General features: G+C 50.3%; 1 protein-coding gene across 1 annotated transcript in view; it reads right to left on the bottom strand.

The window, feature by feature from the left end:
• The window catches only part of LOC119097210 (chloride channel protein 2), a gene marked incomplete at both ends in the record, with an annotated part of 87,007 nt that overhangs the window by 27,883 nt on the left and 34,521 nt on the right, over nt 1–24,603 (bottom strand). The window contains 1 exon segment of the mRNA XM_037220263.1: nt 23,922–24,078. Coding sequence (XP_037076158.1) covers nt 23,922–24,078 — 157 coding nt within the window.

Genomic DNA, 24,603 nt, shown 5'->3' with positions numbered 1-24,603 from the left:
GCTCAGCCCGTTAGAACCTTTCAAATGGTATTCACATCAGTAAAGTTCATTGCAATATGCCTGCGATTAAATCTTATATATTCTCTGGCCTTGTGTGAAGCTGTGCAATATCTGGACTACGGCAAGCAATAAGGGAAATGTGCAGACATATCAGTGCCCACGGGGCATTCGTTTGATACCAAGATCGGCCATGGTGCGGTGTAAGAACGCTTTTCTCAAATTTTGAAATGGTGTGTGGCAAATATCATTGCCATCGTAAAATATCTAAAATCCAAAAATAACGCAAACCACATTTGGTCATCAAGACATGTCGATGACCCAATGCCGTAAGACATGAGGGTGCCAAATTTTAAGTCCAGCTGTACAGCTTGCCCAGGGAGCTTCAAATGTGATGCAACATTTTGAATGAACTTGTGAGTGAGGAGTGCGGACGGCTTCTCGGCATGTTTTAGCCAGGACGGCGCGTGGAAGCAACACGTGGAAGGTGCCCAGTTGCCATCCGCACCACCGCCATAATTGTGCCAGCGACTGCGTCAGCTCCATCTCCAAGACACCGGCCAGCGGAGCAGATAGTGCGGCGTGATCCCGTCTGCGTCCGCTTATCAGCAGTTGGCCGACAGGGAGCGTTTCACGAGCCAACTTCTGAGACCGGCCAATCTAGCGCTTATCGAAATGATTCCCCCCTCAAACGCGCGGCCGTTCGCCCTGGCGACTGGCCAGCCGCATCTTCCTCAAATATTACCCGGAGCAGACTGCCGCCGAAGGCGACCGCTGAAGCATCCCTTTCAGCCGGAGCTGCAGCTGCCGGATCCATAGCAGCCCGCTCTGCTCTACGCTTTGGCCAGCCCCCATCGATTTTGAATGCGAAACAAAGCCAATTCGGGAAAAATCCACTTTCAAAGTTTGGCACTACGCACTCGCTAAGGGTTCCTATTGATTAGCGAACATGCACCCTTGAATAACACAGGCACTCATGCAGAATGGCAGACATAGCTTGAAAAAGTAATTGTACAGGTGACAAATGCATTAAACGTGATGTGGGGTGCACGTGAACAATGGTTAAGCTCAGGACCTCTTTGGTTAACTTGCTCCCGGCAGGGGGTCTGAGATAGCCGCGCCCGGGCGGCGAAGTTGGCTTCCCCTGGGATCTCCAACTTTCAGACGTCGTATGAGAAAAACAAGGGTGTTGTTGTGAAGGTCTCTTCAAATCATGAAGATGGCATATCAATTTTGTTAGGCCTTAGGTCAAATACGAGGTCACCAGACGTCACGAAAGGTAAAAACGGTCGTCTCCAAAGATGCGCTTTATCCTTTGTTAACGCGTCGATACGAATATTGAGGGCGCAGAAATAAGCATTAAGACTGCGAACGGTCCATTCCAACCATTTCCCGTTCCCACAAATCAGGTCAGATCATGTCACTGTTCAAAACTGGTCCACCAGTAGCTTAAAAGAACAATGCATTTTCACGAGGTGCTTCTGAGTTTAGTTGATTAGATGCAACTATAGGACAAAAATATGCCAGACCACAAAAATGCAAGTTGGGACTGAACTAGGCGTCATTTGAGGTTTACTTAGGACAACTTAATAAGTTAACAAAGGAAAAATGAAGTGCTAACCGGATCCACGTGGCCAGCACAATGTTTTTTCCGGGGTCAGAAACAGTGTGATGTATATCTACAGGTACGCAAGATGGCATAGCTGTTGTCTACGTTATACATCTCGCAATCACGATAAGATGGTGGTTACACGCTTTGCACTCGTTCACCTCGCCTATCCGCCACTAACAGGATAGGTTATCGACCTTCGATGACCTCATACGACCTTGCCTCTTCTCACCTCTCAGGTGTGGCCTATTGTGACCGCACTATGCATTATAATGACATCAAAACATTCTGTCTTCGATGGAGCATTCGAGCTCTGCCTCAAGCATCACTTAGCCAAGCTGCACATTTTGAGCTCAGCACGTGTTTTGCAGCAGGCACCCGTGGAGATAGGTCATGACTTGGGCAGGGTCATGTGCTCTGTGGTCATATGGTGATTGTGCATGTGATTTGGCACTCTTTTCCTCATATACAAACGCCAAAACAATAGAAATGCGTATAAATTTGCGTCATTTGCGAAAATGTAACAAAAAATGCCCTGGGATCAGGTCACTGACCTCGCCTTTACCGAAAAATATTAGCTGAACAAACTGTAGGTATTATCACGTTCGATCAATAGAAGATGGGTGAATAATGGTAAACAAGCCACAATAACGTTAGGTGTGGTCAAGGCCTTTGGAGCACGGCCTCTTTGATCTGACCTACGCCAGTGGTCACAGTAGATCCAACATCAAGCATTTACAAAGCAGGACAAATTTATGGATAAACAGGTACTGAAAATGTTGTGTTGCTGCGAGCATTCGTATTAAACTGTGACCGGAAAACCGTAGCTGGAGAAGTCACCCCCCCCCCCCCTCCCCCCTGCCCTCCCCCCCAGCGGCCGGGCGCGGGCTGAAGCTAAGCCCACGCATCGGTTGGGTCGAGTGTTAGACTAATTTAGCATTGCCCTCATTTTTGCGGTCATATAGCGCTGGCAAACCTTATAAAATCATCACAAGCGCAATATGCAAAGCCTGTCCTTATTTAGAGGAGGCCTGAACTTCCCCAGACGCATGAATTGAATTGGGTCACTCTTATGCCATCGTATTGAAAGACAGGAGCGAGAAGAACAGAAAGCTGCTTTTTAAAAGTTGTTTTACACCAGAAACAATTTTGGCTTCTGGAATCCTCTCGGGTACAGGAATACCCCAGGTGCACATGATCTCTCTCTCTTGCCAACACCGTGGGCACGTCTGACCTACGCCAGTGGTCACAGTAGATCCAACATCAAGCATTTACAAAGCAGGACAAATTTATGGATAAACAGGTACTGAAAATGTTGTGTTGCTGCGAGCATTCGTATTAAACTGTGACCGGAAAACCGTAGCTGGAGAAGGCACCCCCCCCCCCTCCCCCCTGCCCTCCCCCCCAGCGGCCGGGCGCGGGCTGAAGCTAAGCCCACGCATCGGTTGGGTCGAGTGTTAGACTAATTTAGCATTGCCCTCATTTTTGCGGTCATATAGCGCTGGCAAACCTTATAAAATCATCACAAGCGCAATATGCAAAGCCTGTCCTTATTTAGAGGAGGCCTGAACTTCCCCAGACGCATGAATTGAATTGGGTCACTCTTATGCCATCGTATTGAAAGACAGGAGCGAGAAGAACAGAAAGCTGCTTTTTAAAAGTTGTTTTACACCAGAAACAATTTTGGCTTCTGGAATCCTCTCGGGTACAGGAATACCCCAGGTGCACATGATCTCTCTCTCTTGCCAACACCGTGGGCACGTCTTTGAGCTCCCCTCATACAGCCAGGCCTTGGGGGAGAGCGCAAATGACGGATTCAAAGAAGCCCGGATCCGAGAACAGAGGCATAGTATTGATCAGTGGTGACACCGAAGCCAACAGAACGGAGGCGGACTGGTTGGCTGAACACGGCAGCATATGGCGCGGCACAGCAATGACGTCCTGAATGACAAGCCACAGCCGTGACGTCCCGGATGACAAGCCGCAGCCGTGACGTCCTGGATGACGAGCCACAGCCGTGACGTCCCGGATTATAAGCCACAGCCGTGACGCCCTGGATGACAAGCCACAGCCGTGACGTCCTGGATGACAAGCCACAGCCGTGACGCCCTGGATGACAAGCCACAGCCGTGACGTCCTGGATGACAAGCCACAGCCGTGACGTGCCGTGACATCCTGGATGACAAGCCACAGCCGTGACGTCCTGGATGACAAGCCACAGCCGTGACGTCCCGGATGACAAGCCGCAGCCGTGACGTTCTGGATGACAAGCCACAGCCGTGACGTCCCGGATGACAAGCCGTAGCCGTGACGTCCTGGATGACAAGCCACAGCCGTGACGTCCCGGATGACAAGCCACAGCCGTGACGTCCTGAATGACAAGCCACAGCCGTGACGTCCCGGATGACAAGCCGCAGCCGTGACGTCCTGGATGACAAGCCACAGCCGTGACGTCCCGGATTACAAGCCACAGCCGTGACGCCCTGGATGACAAGCCACAGCCGTGACGTCCTGGATGACAAGCCACAGCCGTGACGTCCCGGATTACAAGCCACAGCCGTGACGTCCTGGATGACAAGCCACAGCCGTGACGTCCCGGATGACAAGCCGCAGCCGTGACGTCCTGGATAACAAGCCACAGCCGTGACGTCCTGGATGACAAGCCACAGCCGTGACGTCCTGGATGACAAGCCACAGCCGTGACGTCCTGGATGACAAGCCACAGCAATGACGTCCTGGATGACAAGACACAGCAGTGACGTCCTGGATGACAAGCCACAGCCGTGACGTCCCGGATGACAAACCACAGCCGTGACGTCCTGGATAACAAGCCACAGCCGTGACGTCCCGGATGACAAGCCACAGCAGTGACGTCATGGATGACGCGTCATCTGAGGACCGACAGCCTCTCTCGCCCGGCGACGAGCTGCCGGGCCTGGCCAACAGCAACAAGAGCTTGGTACCGGCAAACAGCTGACGCGCGGCGCTGAGGCACCGAACAGCCACGAGCAGGCGGCGCGCAGCTGCCCTGGCAGCTCAGGTGTCGGCGTCCTGACGCTTTGCCACGAGTGCCTCCCCCCCCCCCCCCCCCCCCCTCCCGCCGGCCGCCGCGCCATACAGGCGCGTTTTTCTATTGAGTGCTATTGGCAAAAGCGTTCAGTGTCCGTTATGAGCGAGGTTAAAGGTCGAGATTGGCGGGCAAATGACCGAAGAGACATGATCACGTGATGAGGTTCTAGTGGCACACAAACACTCGCTCACACCCACGTTCCTTGGATTGGTCTGCTCTACATGCGCTTTAACAAGCGGAAAGTTTCTTCGTCACACTCACATTAGTACGGAAGGATACTTTTTGATGATGATTGGGGTTTTAGGGCGCGCTGACTTCTGGGGTCATATTGCGCCCACAAAAAAGCGAGCTATAAACACAGCACATTGGTAGCAGCCTAACGTTGCAATAGAGCAGCGTTTTATCCTCAGCTTGGCACGCATATATCAGCCTGCTTAATGGCAAACTACCTCACAAAGCTGTTAAAAAAACGAATCAATATCAGTTCTTCAATTGATCGCCATTTACGCATCAGGAAAATAGGAAGAAGAGTCATATCGTGCCGAGACACAGACATGCGAAGCACGCCGCCACGCAATCCGCACTTCATCTATTTCAGACAACCTTCTTCTAACTTCCAAAGGGCTCCAACTACAACGAAATATGAAGGCACTCGCAAGAGACAGAGCAGCCACACCCGTCGCCAGAAGACAGCGCCATTTAAATGCATTGTCAACGCCAGGCTCCCGTCACCGCACCCATCGCTTGTCTGCTTTTGTCTCCCTCGGCCTGTTAATCACGGGAGGGAGAAGCACAATGGGCCCCTGTTTCGGCGTCAGGGGACAGGCAGCCCTCCGACTCGAGACTGCCGCGCACACCAGGCGCCATCGACAGCGCGAGCAGAGCCTTACAGCGTCCATACAGTCCCTCGTGGGTTTGTGGGGTATTTATGGGCCTTTAAAGGATCACCGCCCCCACCCCCAGGCGGTCATGGGTTAAACGTCCACCGAAATTTTCCTGGATACTTACCGTTACGTTCCGTTCTTGTGGCAATTGTCAGACATGACATTTTAGCGTCCAGCTGTGACTGGTATGACCTCAGAAGTGAGGTAATTTCCCTTCACCTGTGCCAAATATTACAGAGGGTGGAGTAAACAGTGACAAAATGTGGAAAATTGTGTTACTTAAGCAAGGATAGCATCTTGCATCTCGCGTTTTTCAAAGCATTGAGCGGAAATCTCTGGGGTCATCAAAGGTCATCATTCGGCGAAGGTCAATGCGCCCGCGCCCGTGATGTTATACGACACTGCTTATTCTCGCAAACACTTGCACTAGCACACGCAGTGTGAACCCACTGAGTGAGCGCGAATTATGAATACATTGGCCGCGCCAACCATGCCGCAGACATGCTGCCAGGACGACGACCTGCCCCGAGTTGTGGCAATGAGCTGGGACACGGCGACGGCTGACCACCAGAGGGAACGCAAATGCGCGTGAGTGCGTAGGCTGGCGCCGCGACGTAAACATAAGTTACTGGTCACCCGGGACGACCTCCCACCCTCGTTGATATACAAACAACGCGCCTGGCGGTGTCTTCACAGAATGAAGCGTGTTGATACCCCAGAGCTGAAACGCGGCGTCTTCGCTTTTGTGTTTCTGGTTTCGTTGCCCCTGTCTCCCGTGCAGCCGTAAATGTACCTAGCCGCAGCCTAGTGCAAGCCGACTTCAAAGTTTACAACACTGTGCCATCTACCCGTTCACCCGCCTTTTAAGATATAACCAACTGCTGTCTCCAAACTGGCTAATTTTAGATCAGTGAGTAATTCCCAGGACCGCATCGATGGCGTTGTGTTGCAGAGTTCAAGGCGCTTCCGGTATTAAATCACGCAATCGCAACATGCTTGCACTTTTCATCACCAAATCGATCGTCCTATCTCTTGTATCGTCTTCTCTAAGGTACTCTTTGTCTAACAATGGAAAATACGGTGCAAATGAACATAAATTCGCATATTAGACTCAGGCCGAAGGGCTGTAAAACTTGAGGATTTGGTGGATACGTTAGGCGACAATTCCTATTTGCACGCGACGCTTTGAGCCAAAAATGTTTTTCACGTACAGGTTTGGTGGCGGCCACAACAATAAATTGCAGCACGCATTCCATAATATTGCATGGGCTTTAATGGTAGTATCTTTCATTTCACAACATCAGCAAACCTTTCCCTCAACACTCTTCACCGTGCCCACATCCCCATGTTATCTTTCTTAGGCTCCATTTCAACTCGGCGACAGAACTATTCTATGATTTTAGTTGGTTGCTCACTTCGGTGACAGGTCGGCGACAGCTCAGTGTATTTCCTGTCGTCCGGCCGGTCTGCCGATTCGCTGTTTTTTACCAGCTGAACCTCAATGTTTCAAACTAGACGGTAGAAAATGCTGAAGAAGCTCTAGATATAGCGATTAATTGGGATGCCAGGGCATGTTTCAATCGTTGCAATGCAACTAAGATATGTGAGGCCGGTGGTGACTTTCAATGCACTGGGGCTTTGCAAGCGGCATTCGCATTGCAGTTTGGTAGGTGCCTATTCAGATAAGACGGTAGTAATATCCTTGTTCTTCGCAGAAAGCCAGGAGAATGGGGAGATCGCTGCATTCTCAGGGAAGGAAATGAAAGGAGGTGAGAATGGTTCCAGAGCACCAATTCATGTAATTGTTACTTCGTTCCTGATTGAGGATTGTTATCAGTTAAATATATTTTCAGATCAGAGCATGTGCGAGCTCCTATTCAGTTCAGACCTCCACCCCCCTCCCCCCAGTTTGCGAAAACGTGTGCCAAATCTGGGAAGACAGACATATTTCAGGGGAAGGTTTGCGTAGTTCTTCACTGCTCAGCCCTCCTACATGTCTTTGAAAACTGTGCCTCTGTTTGAAATGCAATCATTTCATGAATATTTTGCTATCATTGAAGTGACAGCTATCCACAGTTCATTTATTTATTTATAATTCCCCCAATATGCATTGCCTGCTGGAAACTGATATCACAGCCAATGATGTAGGCAATGGGGAGGCGATGAGGGATGAGGAGTAAGGAGTTGCGGGCAATGTAGGCAATGAGGAGGGGAGGGGTTTACACGTTCCATCACCGTCTCCCCTTAACCAAGATGTTTACTTTAAATAGGAGGTGGCTTTGAAGAATTGTGTCTTGTTGCTATAGGAGCTAAAAAAAAAACACTATCATTTGGCCCCCTCTTAGAGTAATTTTGACTATTACTAATGACAGCAACCCTATTGTAACAGGAAATGCTGGAAGCACGCCACTCTGCAGCATTCATTTATATGCATAATTTTTCCACCTATAAGCATCACACTTGCATAGATGCAAATCCAATATGTTTCGCCATCGTTTTTCGCTAACATTGAGGTGGAACATTATTTCTCATAGAGCCCTGAACATAATCACCATTTATATTCAGTACAGGTTGTGAGGGAAACCGCCCAACTTAGATGCAGCCTACACCGGCAGCAGAAAACGATTCAAGTTGTCTGGTTGAGGCATCATATCAGGGAAGTCAATCTTTATGCATGATGACAGGGGTGAGCGAGGACACAAGCCATTGACCTCACAAGCTCCTCTTCACTAAATACGTTTGTCATAAGATGTAGTCTGCTTTGCTTTGATCCCAAATAATTTCTTTTCTTTAGTACTTTGGATTTTATTAAACAGACTTGCGTCTGAGCAGCATTGTAGCCATCGCCAGTCGAAAATCCGAGAGAATATGGGATTTGAGTTAGAGTTAGTTTTTGCTCATAGCTCGTAATCTCCCAGCTTGTAAGGGACAACAGGTCACCACGTCCACATTCACCCGGGCAGCATACGCAGCCCAAACGAGGTCTGTGTTCAGCTGCTGGCCACAGGTACATTTCCCGCCGATATCAGCGACCCCATACGCTTCAACCCAATACTACGTCACACTAGACAGCGGCGGATGCAGAGCGATGCAGTGTGTGACAGAGGCAAATCCAGGACGATACAGGGCATGACACGGCTAGAAGTATTGGGGGGGGGGGGGGGGGGCACTGAGTGGGCCCAGATCAGCATTGAGTGGACCAGATTCAGCACTGGGGCGGAGCAGGGCCCCATAATAATTCAAGTTGACGCTTCTGCATCATGAATAACAAGTACCACAGGTGTGCTTAGATTTGTTTGCTACCTAGTGTGCTATATTGGCTTGCTGATTCAATCAGTACCAAGGTATGTATGCTGGTAATCAAGTGTGTCATTCCGATCTACCAGTCTTTTTGTTTCCATCATCTGAAATGAGGATTTTTAGAACAGCATGCGGAAAATAGGTTAACAAATCGTAGCCAAGTGTTAACGTTACCATGATTCGCCAGTTTTCATAACGTGGACTGAGAGAGGGAAGATACCCCGTGCCATTTCCAAACTAAGGAAGGTGGAGCTTCACGTAAAAATTAGATAATTTCAACAAGATCTCGCGTGTTGTAACAAGTTTTTTGTTGCGACTTGAACCGAAGTGAAAAGCAAGTGTAAAACATTACTGGACAACAGACTACTTCAGCTTTCTATGCTCATATCTACAAAACCATACCACGTAGCGACATGGATGTATGGACGACACGTAGCGACAATAAGTGTATTCCTTTCTTTTAGTGGAACTGCATCTAATCTTATCTGTTTTAAGCCAACCTTGAAACAGTTCGCCTCCATTAACATAGGGGTGTCAGGGCTATACGCCTGGTCCGCAGAATCGTCGATTCCCCGCGCCGGCCGTGGGTCGTCATGCAGTGCTTCTGAAACTGTCACTTATTACAAACCAGAAATGATAGAAACACATTTATGGTGTCAAAACACGCGCAATGAATGGCCTAGTGGCGACCAAAAAATCGGGCGCAGCTGCGCAACGTGCTGGATTTGTATTCTCATAAACCTTAATGGCGGAGAGGGGGTTGGGGGGGGGGCTGGCTTTGGGTCCCCATGTGAGGCCGAGGGTTAATACGCTCTTTACAGAGACCCAGACGGCTGATGTGGGCTATGAACAAATTGGAATGCAATTTGCCTGTTTGTGGTGGCTTTTGCGTGACAAATGTTTGGAACATCAGCACAAATACCTGTTGTAATGACGGCTGACTGGGGTAGCCTGCCCTGACCTGAGCTGATTGATTGCACTGGGTCGTTTTGGTCACTTGAGCACTCCTCTGGGTATTAAGGACTCCGGCGCCGGAGTGATTAAGTCATCTTCAAAGCCGTCCCTTCACGCCGAAGCCGCCGACACTTCAGGCCTTCTTAAATGCTTAGGGTCCTTTAACTGCTTGGCATGACCCTTAGGGAGCTGCCAGCCTAGTGCTCCTCTTGCAGCTCAGGCACCTTGCTGTTAAGAGGCCTGTCCAGAGGCCTGTCATTTGGGACCATCTTGCCCCCCCCCCCAGGCAATTCTCCGGTCAATGACATTTCTTCCTGGCTGTTAAGTGTCCCCATATATATATAGCAGTCAAGACTGCCGTGACACGACTAATGTCATGGCTAGAGATCTTATGGGGTATGGGAGTGGGGATGGTGCATATATTTTCCATCATCCTGCAGGACACAAAACCTTGGGTTTTGTGGAGGTGTAAGCGGAGCTGTTTTTGCTGTGTGCAGCGTGAATAAAAATACCTGTGCTGAATGAGCAAAGCACATTATCTGCCTACTCACTAGAACCTATTTAGCAGCCCAGAGGCCCCTGTAACAGATACATAGGCCTCAGCTGTCCACCGTATACACTCGAGCCGGTTTAGGAACTCAGAATTTAGTTAGATCCAATCTACCATTTAGAAGTCCTTTCGGCACACAAAATAACCTCGCAATTACTCGGGCTCTCTTGGACTGTTTCAGTGTGGTAGTTAAGACGCACGCCAGGGAAACCAGAGGTACAGGGCTCAATTCTCTCCCGTGTCCACCCCTTCCGCCAAGCTGAAAAACAGGTGATGCCATTTAGCATAGTCTCAAGCACCGTTCACCGTAAAGCCCGGGTGGAAGCATCCGTTCACGAGCCGCACTGACCTCTCAACCTTTTGTGTAATCATGGTCTTTCTCGCCACTGAAAGGCCCCTCTGGCATCTGACCGGCCTCTTGTAGATGGCGTTCCTCTCTGACAGTTTAGAGACTTAATTGGTCGCCCAGACCCCCTGGTCACGAGGGGGAACTTTTGGTCGGCTGTGGGTCATTTTGGTCCTTTGATGTGCTCGCTTGACTACTGATGGCCTACTGGTGGTTCAGCGACCTACTTGGTTGCCAAAGCATATATATATATATATATATATATATATATATATATATATATATATATATATACATGCTATATATATATATACGCGCTAAATAATATATATATATATATATATGTGTGTATATATATATACATATATATATATATATATACATATATATATATATATATATATATATATATATATATATATATATATCCTTTTGGGCACCTGTTTTACGGGGACGATAAGAGTTTAGGGGCTTGTTAGGCAACTTAGGGACCACCCTCGGACCACTCAAGAGCTCTGTAACTACTGAGATGACCTCTGAGTTCGCAGCGCCCACGATCCCTCAGGACCTCATTACGAACTCAAAGCTCTTCACATCCGCATGACCCTCTGCATACTTGTTCTTCTAGCTGCAGAGGACCTATCTTGCCTCTCAAAGGCCACCTGGTTGCCACAAAGCATCTTAGTTGCTTTCAAAACCGGTTCAGTCCTATACTTGTCCCTGTTAAGCGGTGCCCGCCTGCGTAAAAGTGTGCCGAGAGGCTGGGGTTCTGGATCGGCCAGTACAATCCGAATGCAGTCACATGGAGCTCTTGCTATACCCTTCCCCTAGAAATGCTCAAGGTCAAGATCTTTACGATCAAATTCTATTTTGAAGACCTTGGTTCCAGTCTCGCTGTTTAAAAGGAACCTACTGTTAATCACGTTTTAAGCAAAGTCTGAATACTTTCTGCGCAGAAAACATGTTACAGACCGGCTGAAAAGGTCAGTGCGTGCTGGTTCTCAATTCAATTTATGTGCGGCTTCTTGGCATGAAATTGAAAAAATAAGTCTAAGGTTCAGATAGGGACAGACGCATGAGTTCGTCAGTCCCGACTGAAAAAGCAGGCTGGTTTTGACCTCGCTCTGACCTCCATGCCTGACTTTGGGTCAATGGAATTATATGGAATCCTAATTCGATCGCTTTATTGTCTAGAAAACTATCTCAGATATGTATGGCTTCGTCGAACACTCAATTGTTGCATCACATTGAGAGCCCTCAGAAATGCCCTTCGCTGCCAGCCATGGCCTGATTTTGGTCTGCCACAGGTCAGCGACCTTACGAGAAACATCTATTTTTTACATCAAAAGACACGATATTAAATTGTCTGCAGCTGTGCAAAGTTTGGCGCGGCTGCACCGCGCCATTCGGATGCAATTCTCGAAACACGTTCGGGGCTCATTTTAACCCCCGCCCGACCGCGCGTTAAGTAAGCCGCATTTTGGATTAATTGTCGGTCATGGAACTTGATCACATGATTGATAAGTTAAACAAACTGGAACACTTGAAATTTCGGTTCCGTGAGCTCAGTCCGTGACCAAAAACTCATGCAAAATACAACTCAACGAGTATCTCGCACATGATTATTATTAGGTCATTTTCATTCGTTTTAATATGACACTGTTCATTTGACTGGTGCGTATTTAGCGCCTCCGTGCCTGTAAATTTTGATGCGCACATGTTTCATGTCTGTTTGTGTGTGTGTGCTTGCTGGCGTGCTCCCACTTTTGAACCCACAGGCCCACAACATGTGAGCTTAAAAAAACCCTCAGGGCTTTTGGCGGTTATTTTTGACAAAGTTGCGGGCAATGGCTGGCTTCAAAAAAAGAAATTTCAAATAGTGCATTTCTTACATAGCTGCACAATCAGTTATTTATTATCTAAGCAAGATAACTATTCATGAAAATAAAAGTTTTCCAACATCCGTGAAAACAAAGAGGCAACACATTCAACGTTTTGATTTCAGATACCAAGCCAGCTCTTTCATAGATAAAGCTGCCATGATGCATGAAACGACTTCATCGGCTCAGCAGAATTGCATGGCCCAAGCACTGTACCACTTCTGTTTATACGTAACTAATACAAAACGCATTTTGAATGGCTCGAATCCCCGCAGCTCACAAATAAGCAATAGCAATTCTAAGCCTATCAAGAAGTAGTGGTAGGTAAGGCTAAATACCCTTCACAAAATACAATGCACATCATGAAAACACAACACCTGGTCAAGCTGATGGGTTCAAATGCTCGGGTCATGCTCAAACGACAAAAACTTCCGACAAGTCCTGCTTAGAATGAGTGGAAAGGAGGACCTTGCATTGGAGTTTAAATGCATGCCAATACCCGCCAGATCCCAAACACCTGATCACCAAGCCAGTTTTCTGTGACTCAGAATCTATCTGCAGGCTATGCAACCTAGATAAAGCAGCAATGTCTGCTGAATATGCATGCAAAGTCTTGTGGTCTCGTCCGCGGTTTGCTTGGCCACCAGTTCAGTGCCGCGCCATGCCGCAGCATCCAAGGACGATTGCACCGCACATAAGTCGGCCTCGGCACGGCCAAGAGCACGGCCAAGGCCGGCCGACGTTAGCTGTCAACGTAACATGGACACATCGACGCAGGCATCAATAAAGCTTTTTGTCCTACATCGTCCTTGTAGCATCTTGGCATGGAAAATGACAGTTTGTCTGTTCACATAAGGTACGTTCTGAATTGTAAAGGAAGCAAATTTTGACGTGGTTGACACGAAAAAAGTCGTCGAACACACCATGAATGCAGTCTGATCCAACATCAGCATGCACCTAATACGTAAACATTCATGTGAAATCAGCTGTCTTGCAACAAATACTATGACGTAATTGTGGGCAAGTGGCGTAACGAAATAACGAATGGCCTAGAAGTCGTGTTTAGATCAGGTTTAGTGAACGCATTCCTCAAATTCGTCAAAGCTAATGCACGCCCTCATTGCACCAGCACAAGTAAGGCGCTTTACCTTCTTTAGCTCTTAAAGTGCATGCAATTCTGGTGTTCATGTCTTTGATCCCTCAAGGAACGGCGTTTAAGCGGCTTTCTCACGAGGTCGCATTTGTTTCCCAGCAGTCACGTTGATCAGCTGGTGCCTGGTGGTGCCGTTATCATTTCTTGTAGTTTTCTCTTTTAGGTCCCATGGTATGTTTAGGTTATATGCAAGCATATATTCCAAGATCAACAACTAAGATTTATCAGTGCTTGTGTTGAAAAACTTAACTAAAAGGATAGAAAGCCTCGCAGACTTATTACACCTGTCAGTTGAGAGACTTCATTGAGAGACTAGACAAGAGACTAAATAGATAATTTGCAAAAAAAAACTCTGCTTGCAAACCTGAGCGGCTCTTTGTCAAACAAAGCCTTGCGGGCGGAAAGGGTTTTAAAATCCTGGTGTGGGGTGAATTAATCCCGCCACTGTTCAAATAAAAACTGGCGGTACTAATCCGCGCCATCTTTTATTTTTTTGAGGCTTGCCTGTGCGTGTTAAGACCGCATAGGTAATGCAGATATTTCATTTTTGAGCGAGCATGTATAAAGCTATCTATGTATAGTTTGACCACTGGTTTCTATGCTTCAGGGCGCTAAGGCGTTAATAAGTTGAAAAAAACGTATACACTCCCGCTAAGCAGTCGACGTCAGACTGAGCTAAAGCACAAGTGGCGTCACACGTATGAAAGCGTTCCCACGGCCACTCGAAACGCGTCACACCCCTGGTTACTCCCTGCGTATAGAAGACGCAGTCACCAATGATTAACACTCAACTTAAATGAAATGCGTTTCGACAAAAACCGCAAAACAGGGTCTGTGTTTGATCCTCCGACGTTGACCGCGGTTCGCTCATGCGGCTATCCGGTCTCTGCGCTTAGAAGCATGTGCATGGAGCAAGTTGGAAGGGGGATAAATTGCACCCAGATACATTCTTTTAATGATCTGCCCAAAGACAACGCAACATCTGCCTTCAGACCTGGAGGGGAAAATGCAGAGGCAATGTACTACACTACCGAAGTCTGAGGGCCACTACACCGGGTCCCCCTTCCCTCACCGATTCTTCGCTCCTCTGAATCCACAGATGCGTACAAGGATTGCCCCGAACCTGCAAGCCTCATTCCTTGGGATAAAACATTATGAAGATAGAACCACGCATGTCTTTCAGATTGAAAGATGTTCATACGCTGAACTGCCCAGCTTGCAAGCTGTGAGCGGAACATGGCTTGTATTACAACCTGAGAAATAAGACGTGGTCTGCGCGACAAATGCAACGGACACTGCGCACGATAAGCGTTGCACCCAAGGCTCATTGGCATGAAGACAGCGGCAGTCACACAGAGTCACTGCGGATATGCTAGTACTGAGACAGTCATCGCAAACAGCTGACTCAAACAAGACTTGGTGGTCCCCACCGGCCAAGTCACGCGCCAGACATGAACCACATGATGCTTCACTGCAGCACAGTTGATCTTCGTCCCACCGCGCAACGGCGAACTTGACACGAAGCCTCCCCGAAAACCAGCATGACTTTGACGTCAACTCGTGCGTCGACCTTTTGACAACCAAGCGGCCTACTTGGCAGCGCACGCCGTCGCGTCGATGTCGATCGCGTCGATGCCTGGCCTCATGCGTCCCAGCTGGCGACGTGCAGACCTTGACTTAGTAACAGTCTAGCTGGCAGAGTCCGACACGCCAGCGGGCCGCGGTTTAGCCGCCCCGACGTCGGCCGGGCTGGCGGCGTGCCGACCGTTTATTAGGCGGTGCTGCGGCGGCCGGCAACGGCGGCGCCCAGCAGGCAGGCGGCGGCCACCAGCAGACCGAGGCCGGCCAGCGCGGTGGCCGCCACGGGGAAGCCGTATAGGTCGCTGATGTAGCCGCCCAGCGTCGGCCCCAGCACGTTGCCGACCGAGAACACGGCGCCGAACACCGCCGACACGAACGCCTGCGTCGCCAGGTTGTTCTCCATGCCGTGCGCCACGCACACGCGGCACATGCGGCTCAGGATGGGAATGTAGGCGCCGCCGATCGCGAGCTCGCGCACCACCATGCCGAGTCCGAGCAGCCACCAGGCGGGCCGCAGCCCGAGTAGCGGCGACGGCGGCATCAGCAGGATACCGATGCCACCGGCCGTCAGGCACGGCGCCGTCAGTGTGTACGTGTTGTCGACGCGGTCCGACACGCGGCCCCACAGCAGGCTGGCCACCGTGTAGCAGGTGGACGACACCAGGAAGAAGAGGCCGAGCTGCGCAGGCGTGACGCCCAGCGCGCTCCGCACGTATGGCTCCAGGTTGGGGTCGAGCGCCGTCCAGTACATGGCCACGACCAGCACGACGGCGCAGCACAGCCAGCTCTCGCCCGCGCCGGCGAAGCGCCGCAGCCGGCCGCCGGCCGAGCGGCCGGCGAGCGCCGCCGCATCCTTCACGGCCGGCATCAGCCAGACGCTGACCGCGGCCGTCACCAGCATGGCGCCGCCCAGGGCGAAGAAGGGCGCGCCGTAGCCGCCCACCTGGTAGAGGCCGCCGCCGAGCGCCGGCCCGATCGAAAGCCCGAGCCCGGCCAGTGTCTCCGACACGGACATGGCCGTGTTGGTGTTGCGCGGGAACTGGTTGATGATGATGGCACGTGCCGCCGTGTGCATGGCGGCCGTGCCGACGGCCTCCACGCTGCGGCACACCAGACAGCCGGCGACGAAGTCGGTGGCGCCGGGCACCAGCGGCATCAGACCGAACGCGGCGGTGGCGAGGCCGGCCGTGGCCAGCCCGGCGTTGTAGAGCCGCGTCACGCCGACCCGCGGCGCCACCCGGCCCATCACAGGGAACGCCAGAAGCTGCGAGAGCGCGTAGCAGCTGAACACGGCGCCTGAGTACACCTGCGGCACGCCGCGCTGCTGCGCCTCGTGCGGGAAGAACGGGATCATGACGGCGATGCAGCAGCCGGCCAGCAGGCCGCCGGCCGACAGCCCGGCCAGCAGCCGCCGCTGCTGGCCGCTGAAGCCGGTCGCGCTGCCGCCGCTACTGCTTGTGCTGCTGCTGCCGCTGTAGTCCTGCCACTTATCGGCGTTCTCCAACAGCGGCGTCGAATTCTGGCTGTCGGTACTCTGCTCGGGCGGACCCTCCGCCACGGAGCGCTGCTGCCACTGACCGCCCATGACCCGCCGCGCGCCCCGGCCACCCTCAGCTGGCCACGTGCCGCGCCCGACTGTGGCTGTGGTGACGCGACCGGCCCGCGGCGGCGCGGAGCGGGGCCTGAGCGCGGGCCCGAGCGGAAAGCGCGAAACGTCTGCGCCGCCAGACCAATCAGGGCTCACCGCCACTGACGGCTGGCCTGCTGCTGCCGTCGTAAGCACAAGGTGTTTTCCGGGCAGTATGAGCCTATGTAGATCTATAGAATGGAGCTCGCGATCGGCCCTGGCAATCGACCCGTCGTGCAGAGCTTTATTATTCTATGGAAAATTGGTGCATGAACGCAAGCAAGCCAAAGTTTACAAACCTGATCCACTGAGGCGTTTGCTACCGTCGTACAAATAAACGGTGTTGACACTGCATGTGCGCAACGCTATGTGCGCAGCGCACAGAAAACGCCTTTGAGGGCCGATAATCACATGTTGAAGGTTTAACCATGACAGCTTTGGAATGCAAAGTGTTACCCGCCATATGCAGAGGCAGTGATACGGTGGCAAAGTGGCATAACCTCAGACATTGTAGACTTGTCATGCAGGCACAGCTTAAGCATTCACACTTGCTTAGTGTGAATACTTTACGCGAATAAAACAGAAATTGTGAATACTTCTCGCGCGCGCGCGCGCGCGAGAGAGAGAGGAGAGAGAGAGGAGAGAGAGGGAGAGAGAGAGAGAGAGAGAGAGAGAGGAGAGAGAGAGGAGAGAGAGAGAGAAGAGAGAGAGAGAGAGAGAGAGCGAGAGAGGCAAAGGGAGAGAGTAAACATATGGCACACAGGGTGGAGGGCACGCATATGCTATCACATCACGGCTGGTCAACTTTTGGGATAGGGCGTGGTCCCGACAGGAATTGTTTGAACTGTCGACAAATTCTAGCGGTTGTTACCGGTGCGATGGTTTTGGAGAACCTACCGCCTGGTAGGAGTGAAAAACGACTGCGTAACCTTCCACGCGCTTCGGACCTACCCCTCCATGAGCTAGATCAAAACGGGTTGGATGCGTCAAAATTCTCCGTTCATTCAGAAAACAACTCAATGTAAGACAACTGTCGTAAAACCAACATCAATTCTTGAAATAATTCAATGACGGAGCACATCATCGCCGGTCACTCCGTAGTCAAGAAGGTGGGGGGGGGGGGGGGGGGGGGGGGGGGGGGGGCGGGGGGGGGGGGGGCGGGGGGCGTAATTGGCCAAGGTCAAGCCTTGGATCCTGAGACGCCAGATCAGCCCGCGCGCGTGGCGTAACATTCCTGTCGTCATATCGCAACTACAGCCGCACAAGATCGCGATCCTCGGCGCCGAGCAGTGACATGCGTCGGTAAGTGCTATATTGATTATCAAGTCGAGTGATTCTGCCCAGATTAAGGCTCGCTATCGTGACCATCCTTCGCTACCTGGTACTTGTGCTGACGCGCGCCGCGGGCTGGGAAGAGCTGCGTTCGTCCAGCACCGGCCCCAGCGGCCGCCGAGTTCAGCGTGTGTGGAGCTCGTCGCACGGCACTTATATTAAGCTACAGAATAAACGTGGGCTAGGAAAATCACAATTACAAAGAAAGTCAAGACACGCTTCACGAACAAAAGGCACGGTCAAAGGTTAAAAAGCTACCGCTTTCTCGTTGGTTTGATTACGCTTTCGTGATTGATTTTTTGGGGTAAATTTAGTGAGCACGTCAAACAATCGGAAACAGGATGTTTAAGTAAGAGCTTTGTGCATGAAGCCTACGAAGGAATGACCACTAGCTTTTACTTAGAATTATCATTATTTCTCGCGGTCAAAATGTTCAACTGTTGACATTAAAAAAGCTGGGCAGCAAATCAGTCAGGCGATAGTCTGCGGGTTCACAGGGACACTTGCGGAATGTGCTATAGATTTGACGCTCCTCTCCCGTTAAACTATGCATGTGGCCTGCATTCGGTACAGTTGCCATGTCTGGAGAAGAAGAGTAATGGGGCCAGCGTGGGGTGTATCTAATGGTTGGTAAATGTGTGGGGCCAACCACCGATAACGGCCAAACCGCAAACAGTTCTCCTCTTTGAACTGGCCATTTTGAAAACAGCGCAACCTTAAGAAGTTGAATCTCACCAAGATCGCAGCCTAGATCCGCACTTGGCCGTTCCTAGCGCATTCTGGGAAAGGCTGAAGGTATTAGGGCTATCGGCTGGTCGGAGCCGAGCGGCCCACGTTGAAGCTGAAGGCTCAAATTGATATGTGACGCCTGAGCAGCATGAGGAGGCCGGACTGATACGAAGTGGGCCCGCCGGCACAGAATGGCCCATTGTGTGACTTGAGACGCGAAGACGCCATGGAGCGCTCCCACGCGGCTCGCCGGGAGTCAGTTGCGTCTAAGCAGTCTATGATTGCAGAGGCCCCCGTATACATACGCCCCTTTCCGTGCCGTGGTTGCACGAGCTAGCAAGGCTACTGCAACGAAGAATAATCGCCGCCGATACGGATAACTTTTTAACGGAACGAATGAATTCAAATGACTCTTGAACCATGTTTTGTGTTGCTTAACGGTCGCATGAAGTGTGATGGCATCCACATATCATTCCCTTCGAACCGGTAAATCGGTTTTATTTAAGATGAGGGGTGTGTGATATGTTCGCAGATGCGTCGCGAGCCGAGGGAGCCGGATGACGCACCGGGGCACACCAATCAATCAGAATGACGAGCTGCGCGCTCTGGTCGGCGGGGTCTTCCGTTTAACTGTCCAAGCGTTAATCCATATAAGGTAAGTCTCTCAATACCGTCCCGTTATTGCGTCCAAAAACACATGAAATCGCACATCGCCTCAGCAATGTTGACATACGCGCACACTCAGCTAAGCCCGCCCTCACGACGTCGTTAACTCTCGCTCGACAAGGGGGGGGAAGGGGGGAGGGGGGCTGACGGCTCCATGAAGTTTCACTTCAACGACTCGGCGGCCATTAAATGTATATTGTTGGCGTCTTTGAGCGCGATTCTGTCTTTGACATATTCAAGCCTTCCTGTCCAGGTAAGAATATCCTCTGAACAGGTTCTTTTCACAGGCTCGTGAAGGCCATGTCGGTCCTGGTTCTCGCCAAATCGACAATACAGTTCAAATTTGGCCAAGCTCTTTGTTTGTTTATCACTTTAATTCTTGTGCCGGCAGTTGTTACATCTTGAGATAAAGGGCAAGGACACCCGGTGCCAAGCTAGATGAAACATGCCACCTTGCTCTTTTAGGTGGCAACGATGGCACATACTCTGGCAAAAATATTACATTACGATCCACCACATTCGCATGATTTTTGTGACTTATGATGAATTTGGGTTACGCTCCCGCTGCAACAGAGAAACCTAGAACAGGAAAGCACTTACAGGCGAGTTTACGCCAGACATGGTGACGCAGAAAGTTTGCGCAGGTGGCTGCATTCGCGATGGTTCAATTTTTTGACTCGCTTCGCTTTTGGATAATTTCATGCGAGGGACCATGCCCTTCCAAAAGTTAAGCCAGTGCGTGGCCCTGCTTTACTAATGTCTGCATGTTTTATATGAGCTACCTTGTCATGGCCTCTTATTCCAATTGTAATATGTGCCCAGCACAGGTCGAGCGTGCTCGTTCAACCCTGGTCTTCATTTCATAATATATGAAGTAGAATTGCGATTGTAATACATGGTAGGACTCTGCGACCTCTTTTGACTTTGCACACCCTCTTGCACACTAGTTCGCCTGATGATGACAATGAATAATGATGATATATCGGTCTTAGACGAAAAGTTAGTTGGGGCTTCTGTCACGACTTCCCCTGTCATGAGCATAAGTAAGAAAAGCCCGCCTGACCAGGGTTTAAATGCATATCAGTTTTGAGCAGTTTACCACACAGCCACTTGTGCTACACTTGCGGTCTTTTTGACCGGTTTGCTTCGAACATTTTAACTGGGAAAAGAACGAACTATTTACGAAGGCGGCACGACCGATTTCCGTCACGAAAATTTAGCGGATAGCGGTGAACAGATTACTTTCAAAAGGGCACGGCACGTTCTAATGGCTTAAAAATATTAGGCCGACGCCTCCTGCAACAAATGCATTATGTTGGAGAGAATGAAAGGATTTATGGAAATGAATGGAAATGTATTGACCATTTTCTTTCGTTGACGACGAAGGCCGGGTCCGCCAAAGTACTGGGGCCCCGTTAAAGAGTCGAGATGACACCGATTCGGATTTGCGTCGGTGGACGTCTGATCATAATGCAAACGACCAGCAACGACTCCCAGCTCAGCCTGGAATGTATGTACGGCCTAAAAAGTGACGCAGTTGTCCTCTTAGATCCCTAGGAAAATGTTTACACCTCTGCGATGATGCGCACGGATTGTACATGACAGGAGACATTTGCACCTATTTTCTTCGCCTTTATGATTTCAGCATGTTGCAATACACCAGAAGCACCCTGCGGAGACTATCAAGTAACAGACGATTTAAAAATGAATGAAACATTGCAGCATAACGTGTAGCAGCGCGTACCTAACCATGACTGCGTTGTAATGCCCATATGAGTCGGTGTATCTCGTGGCGGCTGGCTGTGGGGACTGATCACGAAAAAACACGCTATGCGGTTATTAAAAGCTGTGACTAATCAACATAAAGTTAACAGACACAATGCTAAAGCTCATCCAACGCAGGTGACTGAATGTGTGTTGTCAGGGAGGATCGGATGACACCCAGTCGCCGGCAAAGCACCAAACATTTTGTGTGTGTGTGTGTGTGTGTGTGTGTGTGTGTGTGTGTGTGTGTGTGTGTGTGTGTGTGTGTGTGTGTGTGTGTGTGTGTGGGTGTGTGTGTGTGTGTGTGTGTGTGTGTGTGGTGTGTTGTGTGTGTGTGTGTGTGGTGCGTGTGTGCGTGTGTGTGAAAAGATGGCACAGCTCATGATGCCGATTGCTGGTCTGGTAAAGCATATTTCCAAATTCCGCGTGTTGGGAAAAGCCATGACTGAGCTCCAAAATACTGTGTCACGTTGTTACTATCGGCCGCTTAAAGAGTGCTCCAAGTTTATACCGGGTTTTGAACTGAAATAGCCATCTTAAAGACATTTCGGTGTTGTGCGCAATCATCCCCTTTTAAAGACCCAGGCCCCACTCGTTTCTGAGCTACACACCCGCGAAAATGGGGAAAGGTATACTCGGTAGAATATTTTAGTCACCCTGGCATTCATGCCGTCATAATAACGCTCTTCAAATCCGGCAACTCCATAAGCCATGCGACGATCGAGGCCAATCAAACATAATTTTTTTTCGAGTCGAGGCGTTCTCATCTGGCGTTCGTGAGTGCGATTTCCAGATATAACGGCCGTCAATTGGCTCTCGATCAATGTCGCGCTAGGTATGATGATGTAATCAAACCATGACGCATTGAGGAGCATGTTTAGTAAACAATAGCTTGTGCGATCTAGAACAGTCTTTTCCACTTGAAGAATATACCAATAGTTATAAGTGAGCTTGTTCCATCATATCTCATGCTTGCTTCAGTAGTATCTTTAAATTGGAAACATTCCTTCAAATGTGGGTCATAAGTCAATCAACGAAGTGGGACGCGAGGAAGGCGGAGAGCAGCGCACACTTAAAAGGAAGATACACACTGAGCAAGTGAGTTGGTACACTTAATTTGGGCGAGGTACCGGATGCCTTCGACATTCTAACCTCCGGGACGATCTGTTTTTGTCGTCAGGCTATAATTAGAGGCACTCGGTCATCTACTAGATACTGAAATGCCTAGGAACACAACGCATTGCCAGAAGCGAAACTTCTTCGCAGAAATGCTGGAGGTGCAAATATAACTTTGGGATCTCCTCGCACTCCCCATGACATACAGACAAGCCCAAAGCTGCTGGCAGACACACCAGTGGCCACACCCATTTCAAGCCCATGAGTCATATATGCGTCACCTAGGTGTGATCTTGCACTTGACTAGCGCACAAGACTATCAAATTATATGTAAGCTCGCAATTTCGTTACTGATTTTCGTTTTTAACGCCACATTTCAACGTGAGCTCCCTCCACAGCGCAGGCACGGCTGGGGTTCACAGTAAATCAGCTCAAGATGTTTTACTTCAAGGCACAAGTTTTCACATATTTAACATGCCATACAATATCTGTTCAATATTTAGGAGAGCATATATTTTAAATTAGCATGATTCTGATCAATATCTTGACTACCGTGCTAGTCCATAAACATGTGAAAGGTTCCATGCTCCGGTGCGCAATGCGCCAACACAATTGTTTAAAAAATGCATCAAAAGAAGAAGAAAACATGCTTTCATGAATAAACGATTTGCCGTGCTGACTTCTATTTGTAACATTTGGGAGAGTGCCGTTGTTTTCGATCTGGTACTAATTTCTGCAGACAGTGGCGTCATTATTCATAATATTGGCCGCTGTCCTTTCTAATCAGCGTCATGGACCCAACGTCAATCCTTTGAGGTGCTGGGATGCATCTGCATCGCCATTGACAGTTAGGTTACGCCCACCACGCACACTGCTTACATTTGCATTCATCTGCAGCCCTGCACATGTTATCTGTTTAAATCTCTACACGGAAATGAGAAGCCGTACTAACAGTGTGCCAAACGGAATGCATTATTTATACGACAGTACGCTCTTGGCAGACACGCTGGGAGCTAAATTTAGAACCGCTGCGCGTGTCGCGGCCAACGAGCCCGCCTCGTGTGGACTCGTCCACAGCAGGGGCGAGCCCTCGTTGACGGTAGTGTCGTCGCAACATCCCGTAAGACGATAAAAGGTCAGTCATGCCCAAATAGATCCCAAGAACGATTAAACATTGTTGAATCCGTGATTTGAAGTCCTCCATTCATGAAACGTGCAAGGTTGACAGCAAAGTTGCAGAGGTCCAAATATAAGCTGACCATGAAAGCGGTTGTCGAGCCCCACGCGCATCGAGAGCACCATCCGTGCCGAAGCACACGCAGCAGTCGCCGACGCCACATCGCGACCTCCGCACGTGCCTTACCCCCGATGGGCGCGGCGAAGCTGCAGGCCACGCCGACGGCGCAGGCCGCCGCCAGCATCTCGCTATTACGACTCTCGTTCTCGTAGATGCCCTTGAAGGACGTCACCAGCTTGGTCAGCAGTGTGGCCACGATGCTGGCGATGTGGACGAACGGGCCCTGCGGCAGGCGTGGCCGTCAGGGGCCGTATTGATCCCGGCGTGCATCATCTCTGCCTACCGCGTCACGATGACGTACTGTCCGGCAGCGCCGCCGCCGCCAACACCAGCCGGCATCGGAGGCGTTACGCCGTGTTTTTACAGCGCTGATGGGGCGTCACATCGCAGTGAAGGCGTGGCGATGAGTTGAGGTCAAGGTCGATCGGCGCTACGTCATCGTTACGAGAGGCCGGCCGCTGCAGTGGTCCGATAATTGGCATCGACCGGGATGCGTCTGGTACGCCGACGGCAGCACCCCGCGATAGCATCGTCGCCCGGTGCCCGCTAACCGCTTATATAATGACACACCGCTCACAGATGAATGCAGAATAAAAATGTCACGCGTCGCTATATTGCATGTGCCGTTCGATTTAGTGCGTTGCTCAGCTTGTGCGTGCACGGCCGTGAGCGAGCTGATAAGAATTATTCAATTGTGAACAAAAACACCTCTGAACTGGCTTGCGCATGTGCGCGTAATTACGACAAC

This window comes from Pollicipes pollicipes, unplaced genomic scaffold, assembly GCF_011947565.3.
Source record: "Pollicipes pollicipes isolate AB1234 unplaced genomic scaffold, Ppol_2.1 Scaffold_4295;HRSCAF=5057_pilon_pilon_pilon, whole genome shotgun sequence".
Taxonomy (NCBI): domain Eukaryota; kingdom Metazoa; phylum Arthropoda; class Thecostraca; order Pollicipedomorpha; family Pollicipedidae; genus Pollicipes; species Pollicipes pollicipes.
This window is presented reverse-complemented; position numbering and strand designations above follow the sequence as displayed.